The sequence below is a fragment of the Lolium perenne genome, chromosome 4, assembly GCF_019359855.2.
Source record: "Lolium perenne isolate Kyuss_39 chromosome 4, Kyuss_2.0, whole genome shotgun sequence".
NCBI classification, from domain to species: domain Eukaryota; kingdom Viridiplantae; phylum Streptophyta; class Magnoliopsida; order Poales; family Poaceae; genus Lolium; species Lolium perenne.
The window spans coordinates 168,618,534-168,644,541 of NC_067247.2; the positions used below are offsets into that span (position 1 = coordinate 168,618,534).

The 26,008-nt window shown below is 41.4% G+C and overlaps 2 protein-coding genes and 1 long non-coding RNA gene across 13 annotated transcripts in view; 1 reads left to right on the forward strand and 2 right to left on the reverse strand.

Moving 5' to 3' along the window:
- LOC127294759 (alpha-L-arabinofuranosidase 1-like) overlaps positions 1 to 19,545 on the forward strand; it is a 163,730-nt gene extending 144,185 nt beyond the window's left edge. The window contains exons 1-18 of one of the 3 annotated variants that reach the window (XM_051324645.2): positions 11,996 to 12,587; positions 12,913 to 13,109; positions 13,235 to 13,289; positions 13,785 to 13,981; positions 14,179 to 14,300; positions 14,391 to 14,538; positions 14,932 to 15,001; positions 16,062 to 16,207; positions 16,288 to 16,333; positions 16,438 to 16,490; positions 16,916 to 17,060; positions 17,432 to 17,550; positions 17,665 to 17,736; positions 18,002 to 18,108; positions 18,318 to 18,374; positions 18,460 to 18,652; positions 18,877 to 19,020; positions 19,114 to 19,545. In XM_051324645.2, coding sequence (XP_051180605.1) covers positions 12,930 to 13,109; positions 13,235 to 13,289; positions 13,785 to 13,981; positions 14,179 to 14,300; positions 14,391 to 14,538; positions 14,932 to 15,001; positions 16,062 to 16,207; positions 16,288 to 16,333; positions 16,438 to 16,490; positions 16,916 to 17,060; positions 17,432 to 17,550; positions 17,665 to 17,736; positions 18,002 to 18,108; positions 18,318 to 18,374; positions 18,460 to 18,652; positions 18,877 to 19,020; positions 19,114 to 19,239 — 1,980 coding nt within the window. In that variant the 5' untranslated portion in view covers positions 11,996 to 12,587; positions 12,913 to 12,929 and the 3' untranslated portion in view covers positions 19,240 to 19,545. Of the gene's footprint in view, positions 1 to 11,994; positions 12,588 to 12,912; positions 13,110 to 13,234; positions 13,290 to 13,784; positions 13,982 to 14,178; positions 14,301 to 14,390; positions 14,539 to 14,931; positions 15,002 to 16,061; positions 16,208 to 16,287; positions 16,334 to 16,437; positions 16,491 to 16,915; positions 17,061 to 17,431; positions 17,551 to 17,664; positions 17,737 to 18,001; positions 18,109 to 18,317; positions 18,375 to 18,459; positions 18,653 to 18,876; positions 19,021 to 19,113 lie in introns of those variants that run through there. The other 2 variants (XM_071818895.1, XM_071818894.1) reach the window with 2 other exon arrangements.
- On the reverse strand, positions 4,774 to 8,793 carry LOC127294762 (uncharacterized). 6 transcript variants are annotated; one of them, XR_011743033.1, is made up of 6 exons: positions 8,753 to 8,793; positions 8,224 to 8,323; positions 7,605 to 7,769; positions 6,576 to 6,737; positions 5,169 to 5,386; positions 4,774 to 5,065 (listed from the first exon to the last, which is right to left on the reverse strand). It is a non-coding gene; the product is annotated as an uncharacterized lncRNA (long non-coding RNA). The 6 variants fall into 6 exon arrangements; XR_011743032.1 differs by having other exon boundaries at positions 4,774 to 4,909; positions 4,999 to 5,386; XR_011743030.1 differs by adding an exon at positions 5,563 to 5,624 and having other exon boundaries at positions 4,774 to 5,386.
- LOC127294760 (uncharacterized) lies at positions 9,285 to 11,342 on the reverse strand. 4 transcript variants are annotated; one of them, XM_051324648.2, is made up of 5 exons: positions 10,889 to 11,342; positions 10,747 to 10,789; positions 10,428 to 10,477; positions 10,191 to 10,255; positions 9,285 to 9,396 (listed from the first exon to the last, which is right to left on the reverse strand). In XM_051324648.2, exons 1-4 carry the CDS (start codon positions 11,104 to 11,106, stop codon positions 10,231 to 10,233), a joined length of 336 nt encoding a protein of 111 aa, XP_051180608.2. In that variant the 5' UTR covers positions 11,107 to 11,342; the 3' UTR covers positions 9,285 to 9,396; positions 10,191 to 10,230. The 4 variants fall into 4 exon arrangements, 3 of the variants coding, with proteins under 3 accessions (XP_051180608.2, XP_071674994.1, XP_051180607.2); XM_071818893.1 differs by lacking the exon at positions 10,428 to 10,477; XR_011743034.1 differs by having other exon boundaries at positions 9,298 to 9,396; positions 9,498 to 10,477.
- Positions 19,546 to 26,008: the final 6,463 nt, after the last annotated feature.

Sequence of the window (26,008 nt, forward strand, 5' to 3'; positions counted from 1 at the left end):
AGAATAAAGGTTTCATCCAATCGCAAAATTTATTATAGTGTTCTTCTTCCTTTGATTTTAGTTTCTTAGCAGGAAAAGGCATTTGCTTTTGAACCCAAGGTTCCCTTTCATTACCATGTTTCTTAGCAATAAAATCTTCTCTAGTACACTTTTTATTTTTAGCATGCTTTTCAGGTTCATCTTCAACCTCTTCTTTATCAGAAGCATCATTCTTATCATTATCTTTATCATGTTCATTACCACTTTCAGTTTTAGCATCAGAAATAGAAATACTATTAGGATCATTAACAGGTTCAGAGGATTCTACAACAGTTTTATGCTTCTTCTTCTTTTTCTTAGAAGGAGCACTAGGTTCAATTCGTTGAGAATCTTGTTCAACTCTCTTGGGATGCCCCTCAGGATATAGAGGATCCTGAGTAGAAACACCGCCTCTAGTTGTTACTTCATAAGCATGTTTCTCTTTAGAACTATTTTTAACAAGTCATTTTGCACTTTAGTGAGTTGATCAATTTGAGTTTGAACCATATGAAAAGGTTTAACAAGCATCTTAACATCATTGGAGGTTCTCTCCACAATATCATGCAAATTGCTAATAGCTTGAGAATTTTCCATTAAATGATTCTCTACTCTCATATTAAAATTTTCTTGCTTAACAATATAATTATCAAACTCATCTAAGCATTGAGCAGGAGGTTTCAAATACGGAATATCTTCCCTAATAAAGCGTTGAAGAGAGTTTACCTCAATCATGGATGAAGGGGGAATTATCTTACATAAATCTTCTATGGGAGGTAAGTTCTTCACATCTTCAGATTTAATACCTTTCTCCTCAAGAGATTTCTTGGCTTCCCTCATATCTTCATCATTTAATTTAATCAAACCCCTCTTCTTCAATATTGGCAGCGGAGCTGGTTCAGGTGTAGTCCAATCATCATGATTCCGGCCTATTTTAGCCAATAATTCTTCAGCTTCATCTGGAGTTCTTTTCCTGAAAACACAACCAGCACAACTATCCAAATATGCTCTAGACTCAACGGTTAGTCCACTATAAAATATATCAAGTAAATCATGCTTTTCCAGATCATGTCCAGGTCGAGCTCTGATAAGAGAACAAAATCTTGCCCATGCTTCAGGCAATTTCTCTCCATCTTCCTGGTCAAAGCTATAAATTTTCTGCAAAGCAATATGTTGAGCACTAGCAGGAAAGTATTTCTGAAAGAAAACATCAAGCAAACCACTTGGACTATCAATAGAACCAGGAGGCAAACTATTATACCAAGTTTTAGCATCATCCTTTAATGAGAAAGGAAAAAAATTTAGCAACAAAATAAGTACGCATCTTGACATCATCAGAAAACAAGCTACTCAAAGTAGAAAGTTCATTCATGTGTTCTACAACACTTTCTTTTTCAGTACCACAAAAGGGTGTTTTCTCAACAATAGCTATATGAGATAGATCAAGAGAAAAATCATAATCTTTATCCTTAATGTTTATAGGAGATGTGGCAAATTTAGGATCAGGAGACAGCTTATATCTAACAGTATGTTGTGCAAGCAACTTTTTATTTTTTCTTGCATCAGTAGTAGCATTGCATTTATCAATAAAATCATCATCAAGTTCCACATAATCCTCATCAGGATCATCACTAGAGTATTCAACAGACTCAAGTGAATTAACAGGTGTAGCAGCATTTTCATTAGGAGTTTCAGTATTTTCAATTTGTCTAGACCTAGCAATTGTAGCATCTAGAAAAGATCCCAATGAACCACTATCATCAAGCACAGCAGAAGCATCATCAAAATTATAAGAGTTTTCAGATTTAGCAGAAGTACCAGCAAGTGAAGCTTGTGGTGGTGAAACAAGTTGACTTATCACAGATGGTGGATCGAGAGCAGCAGAGGTACTCAGAGTTGTACCTTTTCTTGTAATGGATGGTAATATGGCGACTTTAGGATCGCGAGATTTACCCATGATGGAGAATTTGCAGCGAACAATATCAATCCAAGTGAACTTCCAAATAAAGCTATGCTCCCCGGCAACGACGCCAGAAAATAGTCTTGATGACCCACAAGTATAGGGGATCGCAACAGTCTTCGCGGGAAGTAAAACCCAATTTATTGATTCGACACAAGGGGAGACAAAGAATACTTGAAAGCCTTAACAGCGGAGTTGTCAATTCAGCTGCACCTGGAAACAGACTTGCTCGCAAGAGTTTATCAGTAGTAACAGTTTATAGCAGTAGCAGTAGTAAAATAACAGCAGCAGTGTAACAAAGACAGCAGTAGTGATTGTAGTAAACAGCAGAATTAAAATACTGTAGGCACAGGGATGGATGACGGGCGTTGCATGGATGAGAGAAACTCATGCAACAATCAAAGCAGGGCATTTGCAGATAGTAATAAAACGGTATCCAAGTACTAAGCAATCCATAGGCATGTGTTCCATATTTAGTCGTACGTGCTCGCAATGAGAAACTTGCACAATATCTTTTGTCCTACCAGCCGGTGGCAGCCGGGCCTCTAGGGAATCTACTGGAAATTAAGGTACTCCTTTTAATAGAGCACCGGAGCAAAGCATTAACACTCCGTGAACACATGTGATCCTCACATCACCGCCTTCCCCTCCGGTTGTCCCAATTTCTATCACTTTGGGGCCTCGGGTTCCGGACAGCGACATGTGTATACAACTTGCAGGTAAGATCATAAAACAATGCATATCATCATGAAACAATAACATGTTCAGATATGAGATCATGGCACTCGGGCCCTAGTGACAAGCATTAATCATAACAAGTTGCAACAATATCATCAAAGTACCAATTACGGACACTAGTCACTATGCCCTAACAATCTTTATGCTATTACATGACCAATCTCATCCAATCCCTACCATCCCCTTCAGCCTACAGCGGGGGAATTACTCACACATGGATGGGGGAAACATTGCTGGTCGATGGAGAGGCGTCGGTGGTGATGATGGCGATGATCTCCTCCAATTCCCCGTCCTGGCGGAGTGCCAGAACGGAGTTTCTGGTCCCGAGACGGAGTTTCGCGACGGCGGCGGCGTTCTGGATGGTTTCTCGCGACTTCGACTTCCCGTCTCGCGTTTTTAGATCGAAACCCTTAAATAGTCCAGAGGGGGGCGTCAGAGGCTGGCTGAGGCGGCCACACAGTAGGGCGGCGCGCCCTCCTCCAGGCCGCGCCGGCCTAGTGTGTGGGGGGCCTGGGCCTCCCCCAGGCCTGCCCTTCTGGCTCCGTGAATCTTCTGGAAAAATAAGCCCTTCGACATAAATTCCGGGGATTTTCCTGAAAGTTGAATTTCTGCACAAAAACGAGACACCAGGGCAATTCTGCTGAAAACAGCGTTAGTCCGTGTTAGTTGTATCCAAAATACATAAATTAGAGGCAAAACAATAGCAAAAGTGTTCGGGAAAGTAGATACGTGTTGGACGTATCACTATACGCATCACACCTTCCTCTTGGGGTTCCCAACGGACGTGTGCTTCACGCGTTATCAGTACTACCCGGAGCCGTTACAAGAGATCAACAACACCGCACCGCCAAAATCCCGCTGCCCACCAGCCGGCGCTAGATGAAAGGGGCCACCACCCGTGGAGAAGGGCCCGCCACCGTCGTCCGTTGCGTGGGATTTACCCAGTACCATCCTCCATGTAGCGAGGAAGGAGATGGGAAGGGTGTCGGCTAGGGTTAGGCAAGGGGGGGCTGAAAAACCTAGTGCATATCTTGGATCCGCTTCCTGCGCTAGTCTGAGGTGTCTCTGACCCTCGCGGTTGCGACGACTCCCACATGAGCTCCGCTTCGACCTTGTTCTTGCACGCGTCGATGCCAGCGGGCAGTAGACCTCGGAGGTGGTGCGGCAAACAGAGAGAAGGGAGTCCCTCAAGTAGGCGATCCTCTCGTAATTGTCCCCTTCCTCCTCCCTACATTACGTAAACCATGCATCAAATGATCTATTGTGGTTGAGGGTGTGCGATCGGGGACATTTGATTGTGTCGCCGATTGATATTGGAGTAGCCGTCAATAGTCATCGTTGTTGTGTTCATTGGAGATTTTGGAAAGGTTAACACCCAATAGTTGGGTGGGCTTTCTAACGAATACATAGCACATTAATTCGGTCTGAATTGAATCTCAAAAAATCCACACAACCTTAGAAGTAAAAAATTATAAGTCCAGTTTCACAATTTCGAACCTAGTACCGATTTCACTTTAAATTTGTCTAACCGGAAAGCGTATCATCCAACACAAGCGGTGGCATATTGCCCCACCACGTCACAGTGGGCATAAAACCCGAAACCCGAGTTACTCGGACCTGAAATACCCGAAAAATCGGGTGCTAAAATAGGTGCTAACTTCAGAAACCCGAAATTAATACGGGAGATTTTGGTGTACCAGTCGGGACCCGAACTACCCGCTTAACCTGAAGTACCCGTTTAGCCAGCCCACGCGCCTAGCTAGCTTAATCCTACTAGATTTAGATGTGCGCCTTGGCGCACGACCCCGTAGAGCTCTTGCCAATGTATATTTTATATAACGGTAATAAAAAAATACTAAAACAAAAAAATTTGAGAATTACAAAAGCTCCAGAATTAACAAACTTCGGTCTCTTAGCATTTGTACAAATCGATGATAAAATCCTATTTCAAAATCAGCATATTCATAAAGAATCAGATAACATGTGTTCAATTATGTCTTGATTGTAGCTGCTAATATGTACAACACTGGCGCAAATAGTCACATAATACAGAACGGAAATGTAGTATATATTCAGTTTCTTATCATATTTAGATATTGAAATCAACATTTGTTGTTGGAAATGAACTTGCTGGAATTCAAGGCTCTTGAAGACAACGGAAATGAACGGAAATCAACATTCATGAATGTTGGAAATCTACATTTAGGAATCGAAATGTACATTTAGGAATCGAAAACTACATTTGCCATTCCAAGCTAACACCTTATAATTAATTGCTCACACACCTTAATGCCACCCTCGATCAGGTCCTTGATTAGTCCCACGGCAATACATCAAGAGGGGATCTGCTTTCTGAAGTACGAAGCGATTGAAAATATTTCATGTATGCACACATCAAAGAGGATTCAAATTAAAAGGCGTACAATCTAATAATAGATGGGAAGAAAGCACATACTCAGGAATGAACCAATTAAATTGTATTCAACGTTTTTAGTTTGGAAGTGAAATGGGCAAATGACCTTATCCTACAACCTGAAGCGACATAACTATATCTTGTCATCCATGAGGTACAGTTCAACTTGCTACCAATATCAGTTTCACCAGATCAGTAGCCATGGACTTTAAATAAGGAACCCTTGGATATTTAGTGGGTCAAGAGGATTTTCTCAACGCCTGCGACACAAATCATACCTGCTGTCATGGACAAAGTATGACCATATAAAAAGGAAAAATGATTTCCTGAACTGTTAAGTATAAGAAAAGAGAAGAAAGATGGTGCGCCAAATTTAAATATACATTTTTAAGTTTCTTCATATAGTATCCAAGCAAAAGTATAATCATACAGCCACCTGTAAGGGGCTCTATAAATGTTTTTCTCCTGCTCTCAGCAAGCCATCACAGGTTCCATTGCCTGAACATGTACATGTTGCTCGAGTTATTCCTTAACTGAACAATGCGACCGTACAAAATAAATTTGAGAAGAAACCAAACTATGTAGAGCAAAGAAAACGTTGGGGGTCAATAGGATGACCTAAGCAGTATTTCCATTTTTAAGAAAAAGAAATCTACCATTAAAAAAAGGGGCAGATGTATTTTATAAAAGGTAGATGGTCATAACTACAACATGTCTATTGTATGTTAGTATTACTTGAGATCCAACATAGCGGTAAAAAGGCTTTCCACTTTAAACTCTGATATCAAGTGGCAAGTGAGCCCATCTGGAAAAACTATGCGTAATGATATGTATAAAAGAATGAACTGCTCGCAGATCATTGGCACTTTCACTTGTTTGAAGGAGAATATTCATGGGTAAAAGACACTTTAAAAAATATATCAGTACTACTCTATTAAAAGACTCTTAGATCCTAAAATAGATATATTGTAATTCTGATTAGAACTAAATGTTTCAATGGAAAAACAGAATTATAAGGAAACACCACATCATGCAGATCTCTAGAAATAGAAACCAATGTAAACGGAATAGGCTCTAATGCTGCATCTAAAAACTTTATGTGTATCAGCCTACGATCACAGTACTCTGCACTATTGAGTCCACATGACCACATGTTGGAAACGCAACCACTAAGTAAAGAATATTGATTTTATTTTGAGAAGTGCACCATCCTAAATATAAACTAACATTTTCTGTCCGCAAGTTTACTCCAAATATTTCCAGAATATGAGTAGGATACAGTTAAGAAAAAACAGACAACAAAGAAAGAGGTGCATCAATACTAAACACTTGTAGCTAACCCACATGGAAGTAAATACAACTGCTTAGGAAACATAATCTCACAAACATGGAGAATATATCAGAGGAATATGATGAACAATTAAAAGGGCCTATGATTATGAGAATTACCTTTCACTAATCCGTACACATCATAATTTCTTCATTATTCTTCAAGGTATTGCAACTATTGATTCTTGAAGGGAAACGAACTAATCCTCTATTTCCATGGGCAAACGTAAGTCAGACTTTATTTATTTTTACTTAGGCTCTATCATCAGGTTGGCTCCACCCCTGCAATGTAGCATTTTACATTGGTCAAACTGATCAGCTACAGATTTAACCACCATAACATAGGATGACGTGAAAGATAAATGAGGCATCAGAGCTGGGTGCTCCCAAACATATTAAGAAACTAAAGAACAAAAGTCTCATCTCAGGAGCTACGCCAAAGAATTAGTAGCTTTGCAATATACCAAAATTGACAGAGAATGAAAGAACAAAGCAACACAGACACCATATCACATTTTTGTAGTGATGTAAGATGCATCTAAGAAAAAGAAGAGGTTAACATGCTTAAGCGTGCTTACTTTCTATGAAATTAAACTGCATCTTCCAACTAAAAGCAGTAGAAAGCACAACAAAATATAATTAGAACAAATGTGTGCTGATACAAGCAAAAGAAGCATGCCCAGATCTTGATTTTGAAGAATATATTTAGTTCTTTCATAACTTGCCAAGCATATGGAGCTAAATAAACAAGCACACTCCAAATTACCACAGTTGAAATGCACACAACATAAAGAGAAAACTTTCATGCAGGCATAACAACCTAAATGCTCTGAAATCTAAAGCATCTAGGATAGTTGCATTGGCAAATTTCGTGATATCGAAAACAATACACATTCGAGATTCATCTTAATAAACAACTGGTGGTACATCCTATGATGTGGAATCAAAGATGAAACACTTCCATTGCTAATAACAGTGGTCTTGCTCTTCTCGCAGGATATATTAATTAAGAAATTATCAAGCTGGGGCTAATTCAAATGACATACTAATTCACTAATTAACAGTGGTCGTAGAGAAACGCTAATTATCAAGCTGGGTTTCCAAGCTAATCTAAACCACCATGAGCATCTAGGATAGTTTCTTGCTAACCTGCTATATACCAATTCATCGGGCACAACGACACACTCATTGGCAGCAGGTGCAGTCCCATTGGCTGGTCTTACAAACATAGCTTATGGACACACGATGTCTGGGCCACCATTAGTAAGTAGGATGCATTTGCTAGACGAAAAGAATTGTCGACAAATTTTAATCCTGACCACTGCGCAACCACGGTGAGGGAAGGATTTCAGGTAATCAAACCAATAATACAAGCACGAAAGATTAAACACTAGTGCTGCCAAGCGATGCAGAAATAGCTGAAACAGAGCATACTCACCAAGAACGTAACCGGACAACAGACGAACGGGAGCAGCCACAGCGAACCGACACGACAATCCCAACAAGGCGCCAAACATGCAAAGACAGAACACGGAGGCAACATAAACACGTCGGCGGGCAAGGCGAAAGGCAAAGAAATCATGGAACAGGCATCCACAAGGAAAGGAACCCCGCAAATAAAAAGACCATAAAACAATTCTCGACCCTTCTATTTGATTGTATGCGGACAACACCTCCTTCTACCATTCATTCTGATCCTTGCATAGATGGATAGATCTCTACAAAAAGTTTCTAATTATAAAAGGTGGAATAGAGAAAGTGAAGTAACCGGCATGTTGGTTGTGTCCATATTTTCCTTCACTTCAAAAATCTGCAACAAACTTCACATATGTGTCACCAGAAATTGTGATGTGCAATAGGAAAGTCACCTGAAATAAATGCGATAACAGCAATGCCAGTTAGATTTTGCTAGAAAGAACATATATTTAGCTCACTTTACTTTCGTAAAACTGTAACCAACTATATATGGCATAGAAAAAAGCATAAAAGTGCATGTTGCTTGCATCCATATTTTCCTTCGGTTCCCATAAATTTCAGAAAATTTCAAATGTGCATCAGACAGAGAGTGATATACAATAGATAAATCACCTGAAATAAAGGTAGAACAAGCAGTTAGATATTGAAAAAAAAATCGTTACATTGATTCACAGGATCGAAATCCATTGTTGAACTGCATCACCACACAAGTAATCAAATAGGCAGATAGCTAGGCAAGCATGCATGCATAGTACCAAGCACACAGGTCGCACACAACAAGCAACTATAAGGAGAGCATGGGTTGTTATTTGGGAAGGTACCTTGTTAGGCAATGGTAATGGTCACGGCGACAAAGTGACTCAGGTAGTGGCGACACATCATAAGCCCCAACACCGCACCTCCTTTTGCAGATCGCGATCCCCCTCCTCCATCGAGCAGCGGCGAAGATTTTGCCGCAGTCCTCTTGCCTGGTCAAGCAATGGGGAACCGTGAATCTACCAAATTCATTAGCGAGAGAAAATTAAGAAACAACTTATGGACACATCAGTTACAACTTATGGAAACAAAGCAATACCTGAACGTACAACTCTGATTGTCTAGGCACGCGGTGCCTATATGATTGTTAGCTGAACATGTTAAGGTAGCTCTTGAGCATGTGTACTATCGCGCCACTTCAATCATCGTGTTCAAGTAGTAGTCGACGGGTAGCTCCGAACGTGGTTGCCTGAAAATCACAAACCAAATCGATCGCCACGCGCACGCATTAGTAATTTATCGCATCCATGCGATCACGGTATATATTTGTGTAGTAATGCAACCAAGAAAAGAAAAAGGCAAAGGCGGAGCATAAACCTGAACCGGAGAACGATGCTCAATTAGCTTCTCCTTCCAAGTCTGAAATCAACACGACATGTAAGCCAAGCTTGCTCAATCTATCACTGATACAGTCACCAAGCAACATATTCTGCAATCAACAGAATCGTAAGATATGGCATGCTATAGGCATCAGACTGGCATACTATAGGCATCAGACTAAACTGAACTGAATTGGGAAAAAAAAACTACCTATCATCATAGGGCTGTGTTCTGGGACTGGCAACTGTGATTGTACCTTGTAGTGAAATTCTAATATGTGGTATAAATTAAACAAAGGTAGTTAAAAATACATCTTAGTCTTTAGTTCCTTGCAATGATGTGGTCCTATCTAAACATATAGTTGTAGCCTATTTGGGAAAGCGGTGTTAAATAAACTGAAAAGTAAGAAAGAAATATTTCATGCGGTTTAGGAGCATAAAGAGAAAACAATGCCACATACAGGCAAGGTTTCCTCACATTCCAGAATGCTGCTGTAAGTTGTTAAAAAGCAATGGAGGGGAGCTGAATGAATTAGAGCCAGTGGATGACTAAAAAGTAGAGGTGTAGCAAAATAGTAGTTGTGGTGTAATAGAAATAAAAGTACACAAAACTAATGCAGAATTGAGCATATTCATATGTAAACCTGGAAAATTTAACAGAATAACTGAAGCAGCACAAAGTTAGAGTTTTGCCAAAATCTAGAACTCATCTAAATATGCAGTTTGATTAGGTGGATCGAAATCCTAAAAATAAGTAAAATGCATGACAGTTTAGTGGACCATACTCTAAAACAGAGTATATTTTTATTGTAATGGCAACATGCTTTTATCATCTGTATAAAATTGTAGGTACTTGTAGAATGATATTGGAGTAATATGCTTGACTTGTATACGGTATGCAAACCTTGAGCATATTATACCACCAGAAGTCATTAGAGTACAAATTAGGGTATCAAATACTTGACGAAACTGCAGGACATGCATAAGAGCAGTGAGACCGCCATGGATTAAGGATAAATATAATGTATGAAGCATGAATACCAAAAAATAAGATTCAAAAAGATGATTGTAACTAAAATGAGAAGAATCAGAACTCATTCCATGTTTCTATTAAAATTGCATTTTTTCATGGTTTCGGTACCTCCTACCGCCACTTTCCAGAACAGTCCAAGCAATCATCTCTTCACAGTCCTTTAAGAAGTCTCCATCGTAAGGTAGAAATCAAAAAAGGGAGATATGTGAGCCTATCTATGAACAAAAAGAACCTAAAAATCCCACAATATTGTATCAGTAATGTTCTCTTATCTTTTTTACTATGACTGTCTAGACAATACTCAATAAGAGACATCAGAAATTAGATTCAATGATAAAAAACGAAATTAAACAAAGTACCAACAACTTGATTTACTATAGACTTGGGATAAATTTAAGAAAAAAACGAAATTCTAAACAACACTTACAGGTATTTTGTCAAGCACCTTGTAGGCATAGATAAAGTGAGACCTGCACAAACAAAAATGAGGATACGTAGGGATTGGAGAAAGAGAGAAACATGCAAAAAGATAAGGATCTATGGGGATAGGGAGGGAGGGAGGGACAAACATGTGGCGGTCGGCGTTCATGCAGTTCCTCTGGGCTGAACTTCGGCTGTTGCTGCTGAGGCAGACGCGATGGGGAGGAGGAGATGTGCACGAGGTAGCGGCCAGGATGGGGGCGCAAGGGAGATAGGAGGAGAAGGAACCCGTCGACCTCCAGCTGCTACTGCTGAGGCATCCGTGAAGGGGAGGAGGAGATGCGCGCAGCGGCAGGGATGGGGGCATGAGGGAGAGGAGGAGAAGAACCAGACAGGATGGGGGAGAAGTGGAAGGAAGGGGAGGCCACGCTCCTCAGCGCCCTCGCGCTGTCGGCCCCGCGCGCGCATCTTCCCGGGCCGCACCACCTCCAGCTGAGCCCCGTCCGCCATCGACGTCAACCCAATCGCAGAGGGCATGGCGAGGTGAAGCACCGCTACAGCCCACGCTCCTCCGCGCCCTCCCGCCGCCGGCGACCACGCGCATCTTCCGGCGATTCTTTGCTCCATCGATGCTCGCCCCTGCTGGTTCGGCGAGGGGATGCGGCGGCCGTGGATCGCGTGGTGGAGACTGGCCTAGGGTTTCTAGGGGAGAGAAATGGGACTGGGGATTGGGGGAGAGGATGGGATCGGCGATTGGGTGGGCGGCGGACCCCTATGCCCATGATGACATGCCCGACCGAAGCTGCCTCTCTCGCAGCGACCGACGAGTGGACCTGAACAATGGTGGGTCCCACAAGCGACCTCGGTAGGGTAACACACGACAATTGCACGGATTTATCTAGCCGGTGGACCAGCAGGAGAGCAGCGCGAGTGGAGATCTTTTCACGCGCGAGTGCGACGCGGCCGACCGAACCCAACCTCACCCGCAGCTACTGACGGGCGGGCCCAAACGATGGTGGGACCCTTGAGCAGCCTGAGGCGGGTAGGATACGTCTGTTGCATGGCTTTATCTAGCAGATTCTGAGCCAACAATGAACGGCCGAGATTAGCTGATGGAAAGATCTAACGGCTCACGTGCGAGGATCGCTGTGAAGCCCCCATGGGGGGGCAGCTATTATACCTTCAGATATAGGCACAACCCAACCCAAGCCCAAGGCCCCAAGACCAACCGCACCCACCACCAGTGACCAGTCCACCAATTTCTTGAGCACTGCCTCTTCGACCGCCTCCTGCTGCCCTCACCTGAGAGCGGAAAGCTGCAGCTTCACGCCGGCCCCTCCCACCTGAGAGCGGCAAGCAGCAGCTTAGTGTCGGTCGCCTCCATCAACTGCATGTTGTGGTGCAGCGCCGCGACGGCTGCGTTCCTCGACGGCATGATGGAGTGCCGCCCATCGTCCGCCCCCTCTCGATTGCTCCCACAGCGATTGCTCCCACAGTTATCATCCTCTGCATCCCCCACCGTACTTCTCTATTCGGGGGGCTAATCGGAGAAATCCGAATCCGAACCCGAATTTCCGGTACCGAATCATCGGGTACTAATTTTCTTGCAAGAAATTACGCGAACGCCCAGCGTGATCGGACGGCCGCGAGCCGCTTCAGGCTCCACGCAGGCTCATTGCTACTTATACACAAGCACAGTACACAGCAAGCAGCGGCACTTCCTCCCCTACCCCGATCGAGCTCCCCACGCACACACCACCCTGTCCCTGGCAGCTCAGTTCACAAGCGCATCGCGTCCTCGAGTGTCAGCCGGAGGTGGTGAGCAGTTCCAGGGTCCAATCTTGTTGAGTAAGGCGATCCATTCCTCTCCCCTCTTCTCTGTATCTTTTTCTCCATCCTCTGTTTGGTCGTCATGGCTGAGAGGTTGACGTGTCCGATGGAATGTCTAGGAGAGGAGGTTCACTTAGTTTCCCTTGTGTTCTAGGTTTTCTGCCAGGTAAATTCTTTCCGAATGTACTTGTTTTGTTTGCCACTGGATGTTTTGTCTCCTTCATCCGCATTCGCTATCCCCAATTTTTTTGTTTTATTGTGGAAATGATTCTACTATCAGCGGCCATTTTAATTAGTTGGTCGATCGATCTGGGAACTGAACATTGGTGCTGTTTATCTGCAGGCTGGAGTAAGGGGACGATGGGTACAGATAACGCGGCAACATGCCGCACCGTCCTCTGCACCTTGCTACTACTCACGTTGAGCTGCGACTGCCTGGCGGCAGACTTGGATCTGGCTAAGACGGCAGTGCTAGAGGTTAACACGTCATGGGTAGCCGCCAGAAAGATCCCTCAGACCCTCTTTGGGTTGTTCTTTGAGGTGATGGTTTTCTTCTTCTTGGTCCACCCTCTCACAGTTGCTTTAATTTCTATCCACCGTGACCGTGAGTGTTGTGTATTACCCACACCATTGATTATAACTAGCCACTGATTATTTTGTCCTAGGAAATCAACCACGCTGGAGCTGGAGGAATTTGGGCGGAGCTTGTCAGTAACAGAGGTAATGCCTGTGCCACTCGATCTCTGCTCTTGTGTATGCCTCTTGGAAAAATGTTTCACAAAGGGCTGGATGCACTTGACCAAAACTTGGATTGCTTGGTTCCAAGGAAAAAAGATAGATAGTTCCAGATGCCATGCACTGACTTAACATGTCAGTGATACGCCTGGCATTGTAACAAGGATTCATATAGGTCGAATAGCTTGTATATGAAAATACGAGAGCACAGTGCCCTTTTTGTGGAACTGAAGCTTACAATATCTTGTGCAGAGTACAATCACACAACAGATTTCTGTTACTGTTATATTTATTCCCCTTCTTTCACGCTGTTTGTTGCCTGTTCCCTTAGGTAGTTCTGTAATAACTGAAGAACAAAGAAATCATTATTGCAACACATAACAGTGGTGGAAGAAAAAACTTAGCCTCTTCCTTTTTATAACCTGTTAGTAAAATTTCATTTATAGCCTCGTACTGACTGTTGCGGAATTTATGCTTTAGGATTTGAAGCAGGAGGGATTAACACTCCTTCAAACATAGATCCTTGGTCCATCATTGGGGATGAATCTTCCATACACGTGCAGACTGAAAGAGCATCTTGTTTCAGTAAAAATATCATTGCTCTAAGGATGGAGGTTCATTGCGACGAGTGTCCAGCTGGCAGCGTTGGAATTTATAACCCAGGATTCTGGGGCATGGTACGATTTATTTTTCAATGTATATGTGGACTGGAACATGAGCATGAAAATATAATTCATAAAACAACAATTTAGTTGGTAGTTTACAACTAAATTTAGTTGGTAGTTTACAACAATTTAGTTGGTAGTTTTCTCTGAGAAGCATTTCAACTATTTCCCTCTGGTTTTGTGTTTAACTTGGCAATTTCAACTTCCAGAATATAGAAGAAGGGAAGACCTATAATCTAGTCATGTATATCAGATCAATGGAACCTGTGGAGTTGACTGCTTCACTCACATGTTTCGATGGATTACAAAATATCGCATCAGCTGATATAGTGTATATATCTTCCCTAATGAGATAAGATGAATTTTCAACTTGTTAATTTTCTCCACTAACTGCGAAAGAATGCATACTGCATGGTTGCAGAGATAATAATGTGTCAGATTGGCGAAAGATAGAACTCCAATTATTTGCTCGAGCAACATGCAGAACTTCAAGATTTGAGTTAACAACTTCCAAGAGGGGGGTCATATGGATAGATCAAGTGTCACTTATGCCTTCAGATACATATAAGGTGAATTGCTTTTTTATCCTTTGTCTTGGTAGTGGCTACTGACAATCACAAAGGCATGATGTGATCTGAAAACAGCTCGTAAGATTCTAGCAAATTGTATATTACCTCAAATAGTAAAACCATATAGAAAGACAGGCTTGTTTTGTTACCTAGCAATAATATGTTCAAGGAAGATCAATCATCAAATTGTTTGACCGTTATTGAAAATCGATGATGACCAAAATGTTTTTCCAACAGCTCTCATTGCTGATTAATAGGATCAAACGAAAAACTAATATTGATTTATGGAAATTTAAGTAATAATAAAAGTGTAATCTTCTTTTTCTAATGCCAGATCATGCTTTCTATGAGCCAACTAGAGGCGTTAATCGTCATTTTGTTCTACACATACAGGGCCATGGCTTTCGCAAGGAACTCATACACATGCTTATGGATTTAAGACCACAGTTTGTACGATTTCCTGGTATTTCATATGCTATTGCAATCAAGATCAACTAATAAAGGCTGCCCGTATATGTTCTACACTTCTAGTGTATTTATGATACTAGTTTATATCCAATGATTTCTTGCTAGCATTGTAGTTTTTATATCATATTCAGCCATTAGGATTTTGGTGGGAACTAATTAAGCAACTGAACTCAAACCTGAACATGCCTACAGTGACAATCATAAACTTTATCACGTCTGTCAAAGGAACTACTAATGACTGAAGGTCTGAAGCACATAACTGTATAAATACAATGTAGTTGTCTTTGTACTTCAGTCTCCTTTTGTCCAGTAAAATGCATTTTGATGGTTGCAAAATCAATTGAAAACTGACAAGGCTTGATGTGCAAGATAGATAGAGTAGGTCTATATTGTGCCAGGTACTGTCTTTATGTATGCCCCCTTAGGCCATAGCAGTAGCCCACCTTATTACATAACAGTGAAAATACATTTCATCGACAGATCCCTAATGTTCTTGTATGTATCAAGTTGGCTGACCCTAAAAACAAAAAAAATGCAGATGGTGTGTGCCCAGCTGATAACTTTTTTTAAAATTTATCTTGGAGCATATTCCAAGATATGGAAAACAAAAGAATCTAACACTACTTTACAAGAACAAGCTATAATTGAGCACACAGTTCTTTTTATATTAGTGTCCTATGCAACCTTCTCTTTTACAGAATTGTGGACTTGACATGTTATGCTTAACACATACTTACATGGTTGCCCATTTTTTACATTGTACAACTTATTAATCTTCCTAGTCCAGATTAGCAGGGATGATACTTGACATGTTATGCTTAACACATACATTTGAAGAGTGGTTAAATTTTTCGAATTTTACGACTAGAAAATGACTATCTTACTATGATTGTATATGGTACCATATTTCTCTATATTTTCCGTACGGATACCATAATGGGTACTTTCTAGATAGAAATGAGTTTAGGCAACCAACTTTTCAACAATTCTCCAACTCATTTAAAAAAAAATTCTCCAATCATACATATGCTGATATGTCACGCTATTTTTTATAGGTGGTTGCTTTGTTGAAGGCGAATGGTTAAGAAATGCTTTCAGATGGAGGGAAACTATTGGTCCATGGGAAGAGAGGCCTGGGCACTATGGAGACGTTTGGAAGTACTGGACAGATGATGGGCTTGGGTATTACGAGTTTCTCCAGGTATGTATTGATTAATCTCTTACTGAGTTCTCTAGGTGTGGCCATATATCTCATACATTTAATTTGGAATGTTATGAAAGCTTGCCGAAGACCTGGGTGCTGAGCCAATCTGGGTTTTCAATGCTGGTAATAGTATTCTTGCTATTTTTTCCATTAGTTATATTTTAGCATGTATTTAATCATCACTTGTGTACCCATTAATTGCTTTAAAATTTTCTCTCGAAATTTAGGGATCAGCCACAATGATGAAGTTGATACCACTACACTTGCACCTTTTGTAGAGGTATGTATTCAATGCCTTAGATCTTTCACTGTATGGGTCGTCCTTAGTGCAGTAAGTTCAATGTTATTTGGATGCATGTACAAAAAACATAAGGCCTCTTTCCTAGAACATGTTTACGGGCATATTAAAATAAGGTAAGTTAGGTGGCCTTGTCAAAATAAAACATTTACAGACTAGTTTATCGGTATGGGATTTGAATGACAACCATTGCGTCTGCTTGATTGAACATGTCTCAAATGGAAAAGATAGTTGTCATAACAAACCATTAAGTAGGGGCCTAGTGTGTCACTTAAGTCACTGTCAATTTCCTTAAATATTAGTAGTCCTTCTGTTATTTACCTCATAGTAGATGCTATCATATCTATATAAAAATTAGTTATATGCATTTCTCATGATAAGTTTTCTTTTTTCTTGCCTTGCTATAGGATGTATTGAACAGTATTGAATTCGCTAGAGGAAGTTCAGAATCAACCTGGGGTTCCATTAGAGCTGCAATGGGGCACTCCGAACGATTCCCGTTGAAGTATGTTGCAATTGGGAATGAAGATTGTGATAAACAACTTTACCAGGGTAATCTTTTTTGTCAATAAAAATAAGTAAACTATAAAGGTCTATTTGTTATTGAATACCTTAGTGGTTTCATTAACTTACAAATATATGTATCATCGTGATTGTTTTATTTTGAGCATATTTGAAACCACATTTTTCTTTTTATTCCCCATTTTGCTCATAGCAATATGATTAAAAAATGGCAGAAAGATCGAGCCATCCACTTTAGTAGTTAAGGCTCCACTTGACCACTAACATTGGATTTACAAAATTTCATCATAGCTTACAGAATTGTTGTATAGTTCACTTGCTTTGCTGGAACACTGAATAGTGAAGAGCTAGTTTAGAATTTTCCACTTTGCACATGATGTTCTTAAATTCTTTGTTTACAGGAAATTATCTCATGTTTTACAATGCAATTCGAGAGGCCTATCCAGATATTCAGATTATTTCAAACTGTGATGGCTCATCTAAGCCACTTCACCACCCTGCTGATTTATATGATTTTCATGTAAGTTTATTGCATGCAAATTGGTTTGTCTTCTCCCCCTGTTTAGCTTTCACCAGAATTTTCAGTTTTTATTTTATCAATGTGTATCTTAGAATACTTCCTTCTTTTCTGTAGGTCTATAGCAATGCCACTTTTATTTTTCTCATGAAAGAAAAGTTTACCAGGACATCACGCAACGGTCCAAAGGTATGCATTAGTTTCTACCGGACTATGGAGTCATTTATTTTGGTATAGATGGCTCATAGACCTATGTTTCTGACTTTCTAGTACGTAACTATACCTAGTTTTCCTGATTTATGCAATTTCCATGCTTTTTAGTTTACAGTTCTTGAGAGGAAAATCTTAACTGATCCAACAGTAACAATTGTGACAGTGTTAGCATGTTCTTGAAAATCTTGCATACTATGTCGACTAAAGGTATTATAGCTAATATGCTGAGATCTTATTTCAGGTATTTGTTAGTGAGTATGCTGTTAACGATGCAATGGATGCTGGCAATGGAAGCCTTCTTGCTTCATTGGCAGAGGCTGCATTCCTTATTGGGTTAGAGAAGAATAGGTAATCTCTCTCACACCTTCCTTCTGTTTTTGAGGATTGGGGAAACACCGCAAATGCATAGGGTTGTCCCTCTATCAAGCATGAGTTCTCCCGATGTAAATCGACATTATGTTTGACAGTTGTCAATGACAAATCTTCTAAATGTGGAACTAAGTAACAACAATATTTGCTGTGAGTTAATGAGATGAGTCTGCCATTCTCCTTTGCAGTGATATCGTCCACATGGCGAGCTATGCTCCACTGTTCGTAAATGACAATGACCGCTCGTTAGTACCGACAGCTTTGTGCTCTATTTCATACTAGCATTCTTGTTGATGACAGTTTCAGTGATTATGTCTATGTAATGATCAGCTGGAACCCAGATGCAATAGTCTTCAACTCCTGGCAACAGTATGGAACTCCTAGTTACTGGATGCAGAAGTTTTTCCGCGAATCAAGTGGTTCTTTGCTCCATCCTGTGAGACTCGCTTCCAGCTACTCTGGTTCATTGGCAGCATCTGCAATCACCTGGAAAGACAATGAGGATATGTTCCTGAGGATAAAGGTAAACTCAGTGGTTCCGATTTCCTCCTAGCCTGCATGTGAATGCTTCAGTTCATTAGATAAAGGGTAAACTTGCCTTGATGTTTGAAATGGCCCAATCCATATGCGACAATACGCGATTACTTGAACATTTACATACGTGCATAACAACCCAGTCGACATGGCCAGTTTCTACTGCTGGAGTAACATGTTTAGATCTAAGAAATTGGTACTGATCTTCTGCAGATTGTAAACTTTGGTTCGCATGCTGTAAACCTAACAATATCTGCGACGGGACTTCAAGCTGGTGTCGATACAGCAAGATCAACTGTGACTGTTCTCACATCCAGTGATTTGCTTGATGAAAACTCGTTCAGTGACCCAAATAAGGCAAGCTGATGCCTTTCCTTTGCTTATGTACTTTTGGTTTCATACATTATACATTATATTTGTTGTGTAACAAAAATGTTTCAAATGGTGCAGGTTGTGCCAGTTCACAGCGGTCTACCCGGTGCTGCAGAAAAGATGCAGGCCTTGCTGGTTCCGTACTCGCTCACATCCTTTGACCTGGCTCTAGATCAGTACAGCGAGCTGGTAGCTGAGATGTGAAGCAGTTGTTATTATATTATAGTTTTACACGAGGTGCAAATAGGACTATTTCATGAGGTATATTGGGGTTTGGTGCTTGAATTGGAGTATATGAAGTGCTCTTTGGGGGTTCCTTCAAAGTAAGTAAATAAAATAAATGCTTTTCTGGTATCTGCCTATCAGGGCTCATGTGATCCTGCTAATCACATTTGTGAGCCATCTAGTTTCAGCGTAGTTTACTTAGTTGAGACTTGTTCTGATTACTTTCTGGACTATAACTTTATCTGGTTTGATGCTTGTCCAGATTAAGTATACTATTTTGGAAAATTCTCACATTTGTCAACATTTATTTATCCTGTTTGATATGAAAACTTAAGTGTCAGCGTGACTGCACGCAGCACCATGGCTCAGTAGCGAAAATCCATCGTTAGTTTCTATTGCAGCAGTATGTACAAAGAGGGGGTTGAAAGATTATTGCTTAGCCCTCACCAATTTTAGGTGTGCACTATTTTTCTTATTATAATTAATCAAAAAACCATAGGAGAGCTGCCGGATGATGATGTAGTGTTTTTCTTAAAAGAAGGCAGAGCCTCGACAAATGACTCTGTCGCATGGACGGGACCTCTCCTGCATGTGCTAAACTGAATGAAACTCAAGGAACAAATATCAAAGTAGAAAAATGGGAGAACCTAACGGATGCACCTGACTTTCCGTGTACTGAATAATCGCTGCTTTCGCAAATCGCAGAAAAACCCCAACATACGATTTTTTTTATATTTTTAATGCCATTCTTGAGAGTATTGACTTGAGAAAACTACTAGTACTTTTAGATGGCAATATACTTAAAAAAATCGCACAGAATCCCCAACAAATGAAAAATTAGATAGAATTATTGCCATTATCGAATGGGAACAAAAGAATTCTCTAGTGTCCATTAGGACCCTAACTAGATCTGGTTCCGATCATACTCTTCTTCTTTTGAATTCGGGTCAACAAGCCTTCACTAGGAACAAATTGAATTTCTCTTTTGAACTGTCTTGATTAAAACATGATGGTTATTTTTTAGATGGTAGCAAGAATTGACGGCTATTACTGAGGGTATTGAAGCTATGGAGACATGGCAGAATAAGATCCGCTGCCTTCGACAATCGACAAAGCCCGCGAGGAGCGCACGCTGACACCGCCTGAGGCCTGGTTGCACAAAGCGCTGAAGTTGTCCCACCTTAGCTACACGTCCCTTGAGCGCACGATCACGCGACAGAGAGCTAGGATCGCTAACCTAAAGGATGGCGATGCCAATACGGCGTTCTTCCATCATCAGTGCTCCTGCAGTCGACAGAAGAACCGCATCAACAACTTTATGGTGGGTGACCAGGTTCTCAATCAGTCCACGGAGATAGCAGAGGAGGCTTTCGCCCACTTCGACGCCCTGCTTGGCTCCACAGCCGACCGTGATTGCACCTTAAAACCGGAGCAACTGATCGATCCATCTGCTGACCTAGCTGAGCTCGACGAGCCGTTCACTGACGCCGAAATCTAGGCTGCTGTCAAACGCCTGCCTGCTTGCAAGGCACCAGGACCTAATGGATTCCCCACTGAATTCCTCCAGGCATGTTGACCCTTGCTGAAGCAGGACGTGCTCGTGGTCTTCCAACAGCTCAATGATCTCCGGGGTAGAGGATTCCACAAGCTCAACCAGCCCTGCTCACCTTGCTGCCAAAGCGTCCGGACATCAAGACTCTTGGAGATTACCGTCCCATTAGTCTGGTTCACCTCATTGGTAAGGTCGCGGCGAAGGTGTTGTCGATGCGCTTGACTCCCAAGCTTGATCGCCTCGTCAGTAAGAACCAAAACACGTTCATTGGAGGACGCAGCCTCCATGACAACTTTGTCCTCGTCTGACAGTGGATGCACCAGCTGCACCAATTGCGCGCGCCGAGAGTGCTGCTAAAACTCGACCTCGACAAGGCTTTAGACACCATCTCATGGGCTTTTCTTTTCGAAATCCTCCGGCAGTATGGGTTTGGCACCAAGTTCTTGGACTGGCTAGCGATCCTTCGGTCCTCTGCGAGTACTAGCGTTCTGTTGTACACCCTGGGCCACCAATTTGGCATCGTCGAGGACTGCGACAAGGGTATCCCATGTTGCCGCACCTATTTGTGTTGGCGTTCAACAGCCCCGAGAGGCTTACCCTGCATGACATTGACATCAGTATCTTCTGCACCCGACGAAGGCCATCCCGGTGGTATCCCTATACGCCAACGACGTGGTCATGTTTTGTCACCCCACCAGGGCCAACATTCCCGCCATCAGGTCGATCCTACACTTGTTCGGCAGAGCCTCGAGGCGTTTGGTGAACTACGACAAGTGCTCCATGACTTTGCTCAATTGTGAGCCAGAGGACAACGCGGTGATCATGGCATCACTTGGCTGCCACCTAGCGGAGCTGTGTCTGACCTACCTGGGCATACCTCTCACGCTCTGTCGCCCTACCAGAGGGGCAGATGTAGCCATTGGTGAACAAAACTACGGTCAAGCTTCCAACCTGAAAGTCTAGGCTTATGGACCGCGAGGCTTGTCCTTGTGAAATATATGTTGTCAGCATACTCCTACATCAAATCCTAGTGCTACAGCCGCCTAAGTGCATTCAAGCTTCTGGAGAAAACTCATAGGGGTTTTTTATGGGATGGTCGAGCTGAAGCCAACGTCGGACACTGCCACGTTAATTGGCGTGATGTGAGCCAGCCACTATCTATTGGGGGCCTAGGTGTTCAAGACCGGGCTGGCATTACGGTTGCGCTGGCTATGGTACAACAAAACGAACCAGGAAAGGGCATGGAATGGTCTAGAGATGCAATTATCGCACCAGGAACGAGCCTCTTCGTCGCCTCGACGCACATGATCGCTGGTGATGAACGCATGAGTAGGTTCTGGGAGGACCAATGGATCGACGAGAAATGCGTCTTTCAAATCACCCCGAGGTATACGCTTGCATCCCTAAGAAGCGATAAAAGGCGACTACGATCAGGGATGGGCTGCTTCTCCCATCATTCAGTATTTTCCTGAATGCGGTCGAGAAGATCCCATTTAGCTTCTTCTTTCATACGTGTAAATGATCTGGAACAAGAAGCATCCAATAAATCCTTATCATGAAGAGAAAGCCTTGCATATAAGTTATTGCTAACAATATTACTGAGGAGCTCATGAATGGGATTTGAGAATTAGTGACTTCAATCTCCCCCACGCTTAGGCAATACTCTCTCCATTTTAAGGCCAGAAATTATATATTTAATTTCGATCTTTATGAATATCACTAGGAGGATAGAATTTAGAATAAAAGAGAGGTACAATTTCCTCCCAGCCAATAGATCGGCCATTCTTCAGCATCTTATACCATTCCGCAGATCTGCCCTTCAGTGATAAAGAGAATAACTTCCTCTTAACTTGGTCCATTAAAATACTTGCACACTTGAACAACTCGCATAATTCATATATAAAGAGTAAATGATCACCAGGATGAACAATTCCATCTCCTAAATAGCAGTTATTCATAACACGTTCAACAATTTTCATAGGTATTTTAAAAGGATCCAATTGAGCAGGCGGTGGTTCATCTACTACCGTAACAGTGGCAGTAATACTCCCAAATCGGGAGTCAAATGGAGACTTCTCCATAATGAAATAAAGCAGCAGACAGAAATAAAAACAACACTTACAGTAAAAGTTTCCTTTACCAATTCCACTCTTCATAACTCTTCACTCCCTGGCAACGGCGCCAGAAAATAGTCTTGATGACCCACAAGTATAGGGGTGAATCGTAGTACTTTCGATAAATAAGAATTTCGAACCCAACAAGGAGCAGAAGATGTTGACAAGCAGTTTTGATCAAGGATTCACTGTAAATACTAGTAAACAGGTTTTCATGGTTTCTGATATTGCAAATAAATAAAGTACGAGTAAATAGAAGACAGTAATAATAATTGCAGCGAGTGGAAAAATCCTTTCTAGAGCAAAGGACAAGCCGATTGTTTTACCTATGATGTCTAAATGTTCCTGAGGACACACGGGAATTTCGTCAAGTGCTTTCGCTTCATGCAACTGAATAATATTTCTCAGATTGGTAGGTGTTGTGTGGGTGAACCTATGCTAATGCACTACCCCAACTTGGACTAATGCATACTTGTGATTATACCCCTTGTAAGCAGCCGCAACTACAAGAAAGTAATTAAGATAAATCTAACCACATGCTTAAACTTTGAGATCCTACACTCCCTCATGCACTGGTTTCCCAACGGGTGTTTAGGTTTCTGTCACTTCAGCAACCCCATAATTAGTAGCCAAATACACGATGCATTCTACTACGACCATAAAGGTGAAGTATCATGTAGTCGACGTTCATATGACACCGCTAGAAGAATAGCACCACAACTTAAATATCAAACCATTAAATATTACTCAACATAATTCCACTACTAACATTTTGACTTCTCCCATGTCCTGAAGAACTAAAGGAACTACTTAGAAGACATCATATGGATCATAATTAGAGGTGATATAATAATGGATAACAATCTGTACATAAACCTTAATCCAATAGTTTCACTCAATATCATCAACTACAAGGAGTAATTAACATCAGAAAAGTTTCCCCTATGAACTAGATAAGATCAAACCCAAGATGTTACAGCGGGACGGAGTGGAGATGGTGGACATGATGGTGCTGGTGATGGAGATGATGATGGTGATCCCTATGAAGTCCATCTCGATGACGGTGGTGATGGCGACGATTCCCCCCTCCTCCGGGAAGGAATTTCCTCGGTAGATTTCTGCCTGCCAGAGTGCTTTTCTCTCTCTGTTGTTTTCCGCCCCGTCGTGGCGACGAAATATTTCTACGATCCTCCCTCGGTCTTAGGGTTCTCGGGAGATGAAATACACCAAGGGACGCCGTCAGAGGTGGGCCAGGGCCACCACACCATGCGTGGCCAGGGGTGGCCCGCGCCTAGGGATGGTGTGGGCCCCTCCTGGCCCACCTCAGGCTCCCCTTTTGGCTTCCTCCGGCATCTGGAAAAATAGGAACTTCTGGGTATTTTCCGGGAATTGCTGATCTTCAAAAATATGGTATCTTGAAGGTCCTTTATCCAGCAGAATTCCCACTCCGGCAGTTAATTCTCCAATAATCATCAAACATGCAAAAATAGATGAAATAACATAAGTATCATCTCCAAATGTGAAATATATCAGTGACAGTAAATTATGATATAAAATAGTGATGCAATTTGGACGTATCACTAGGGCAACCATGTTTAATTGGATCCCGTCCGGCCTATGAAAATATATTATGAACTATGTTTCATTATTCCTCGTTCTATGTTTGTTTTTACATCATATTTTGTTTGTTTGTTCTAAAAACGCTTTGTTTAAAATGAATTGCATGCAATGCATCATCCAACAAACACATAATCCAACAAACGTGTGCGATGCACCACATCACACACACATTTGATCTTTAAGCAACCATGTCCAATGCACCACATCACACATAATTAATTCTTAAGCAATCGTATGGATGCACCACACGACACACGATCACTACAAGTAATTTGCTAACTTACGACCCTCTGTATTGGTCACATGATGGTAATTGTCTATCATTTATGATCTTGTTGTGACTAAAAATTGTTGGTCGTTAGTCGAGAGTCACTAACTGTTCACAACGACCTTTGTTTTCAATGGTTATAAGCGGTAACGACGAAAATTGATGGTCATAGATTCTATAACCAAAATTTTCATCATGGCCAGTCTAGCCTATCCACGGCAGATCCGATGTGGCAAATCTGTGACCAAATCGTATAGGTGTGGATCAAAATGAGCCCAATAATATAGTACAATGCTTTACAGCCAAGCCCAATAATTTGGGGAGCTGCTTTACACCGACCTGGTCGGTGTATAACAGCCACCGACCACCCCCCTGGTCTTTGTTGGGCCGGCCCACGATTTGCTGAGACTGGTTTACTGTGGATTCGGTGCAGACGGGCAGACCCAAGTTTGTTTTTCTTTTTTCCTTTCTCATTTTTTCTCTGTTTTAAATCTGAACAGTTTTAAATTTGAACAAAATTCGAATTGAACGATTTTCGAATTTGAACAAATTTCAAAAATTGAACGATTTTTCGAAGTTGAACAAATTTTGAAATTGAACGATTTTCGAATTTGAACAAATTTCGAAAATTGAATGATTTTCGAATTTCAATAAATTTTGAAATTGAACGATTTTCAAATTTGAAAAAAATTCGAAAATTGAACGATTTTCAAATTTGAATTTTTTTCAAAAATTGAACGATTTTCGAATTTGAACAAATTTCGAAAATTGAACGATTTTCGTATTTGAACAAATTTCGAAAATTTAACGATTTTCAAATTTGCACAAATTTCGAATTGGAACAATTTTCGAATTTGAACATTTTCGAATTTGCACACTTTTTGACTTTGAACATTTTTGAAATTTGAAATTTTTTCAGTTTGAACAAAAAAGAAAGAAAAACAAAATAAGAAAGAAAACAGAAAAGAAAAACGAAAAAAAAATAAAAACGAAAAAAGAAACAGAAAACCGAAAAGACACAGCGAACTGGGCCTGGCCCATACCCGATCAGGGGGTCTGCGGTGGCCGGTAGCCACCGACTCCCAATAATTTGGCCTCTTCGTAATTTTTTCTCTTTAGTTTTGGCCAGCTACACGGGAAAAGCCCAATTATTCAGCCTTTGTATTTTTGGGCCGTGGCCTTCTTGGCTCAAGA

What these genes read in the sequence shown, in the direction of transcription:
- LOC127294760 (XM_071818893.1), bottom strand. Translation starts at nt 11,106, where the DNA reads ATGCCCCCATCCCTGCCGCTGCGCGCATCTCCTCCTCCCCTTCACGGA. An exon ending in AGGTGCTTGACAAAATACCT is followed by an intron (nt 10,256 to 10,746) that starts GTAAGTGTTGTT and finishes CATGTCCTGCAG; the next exon opens with TTTCGTCAAGTATTTGATAC. An exon ending in GGTGGTATAATATGCTCAAG is followed by an intron (nt 9,397 to 10,190) that starts GTTTGCATACCG and finishes TGTTGATTGCAG; the next exon opens with AATATGTTGCTTGGTGACTG.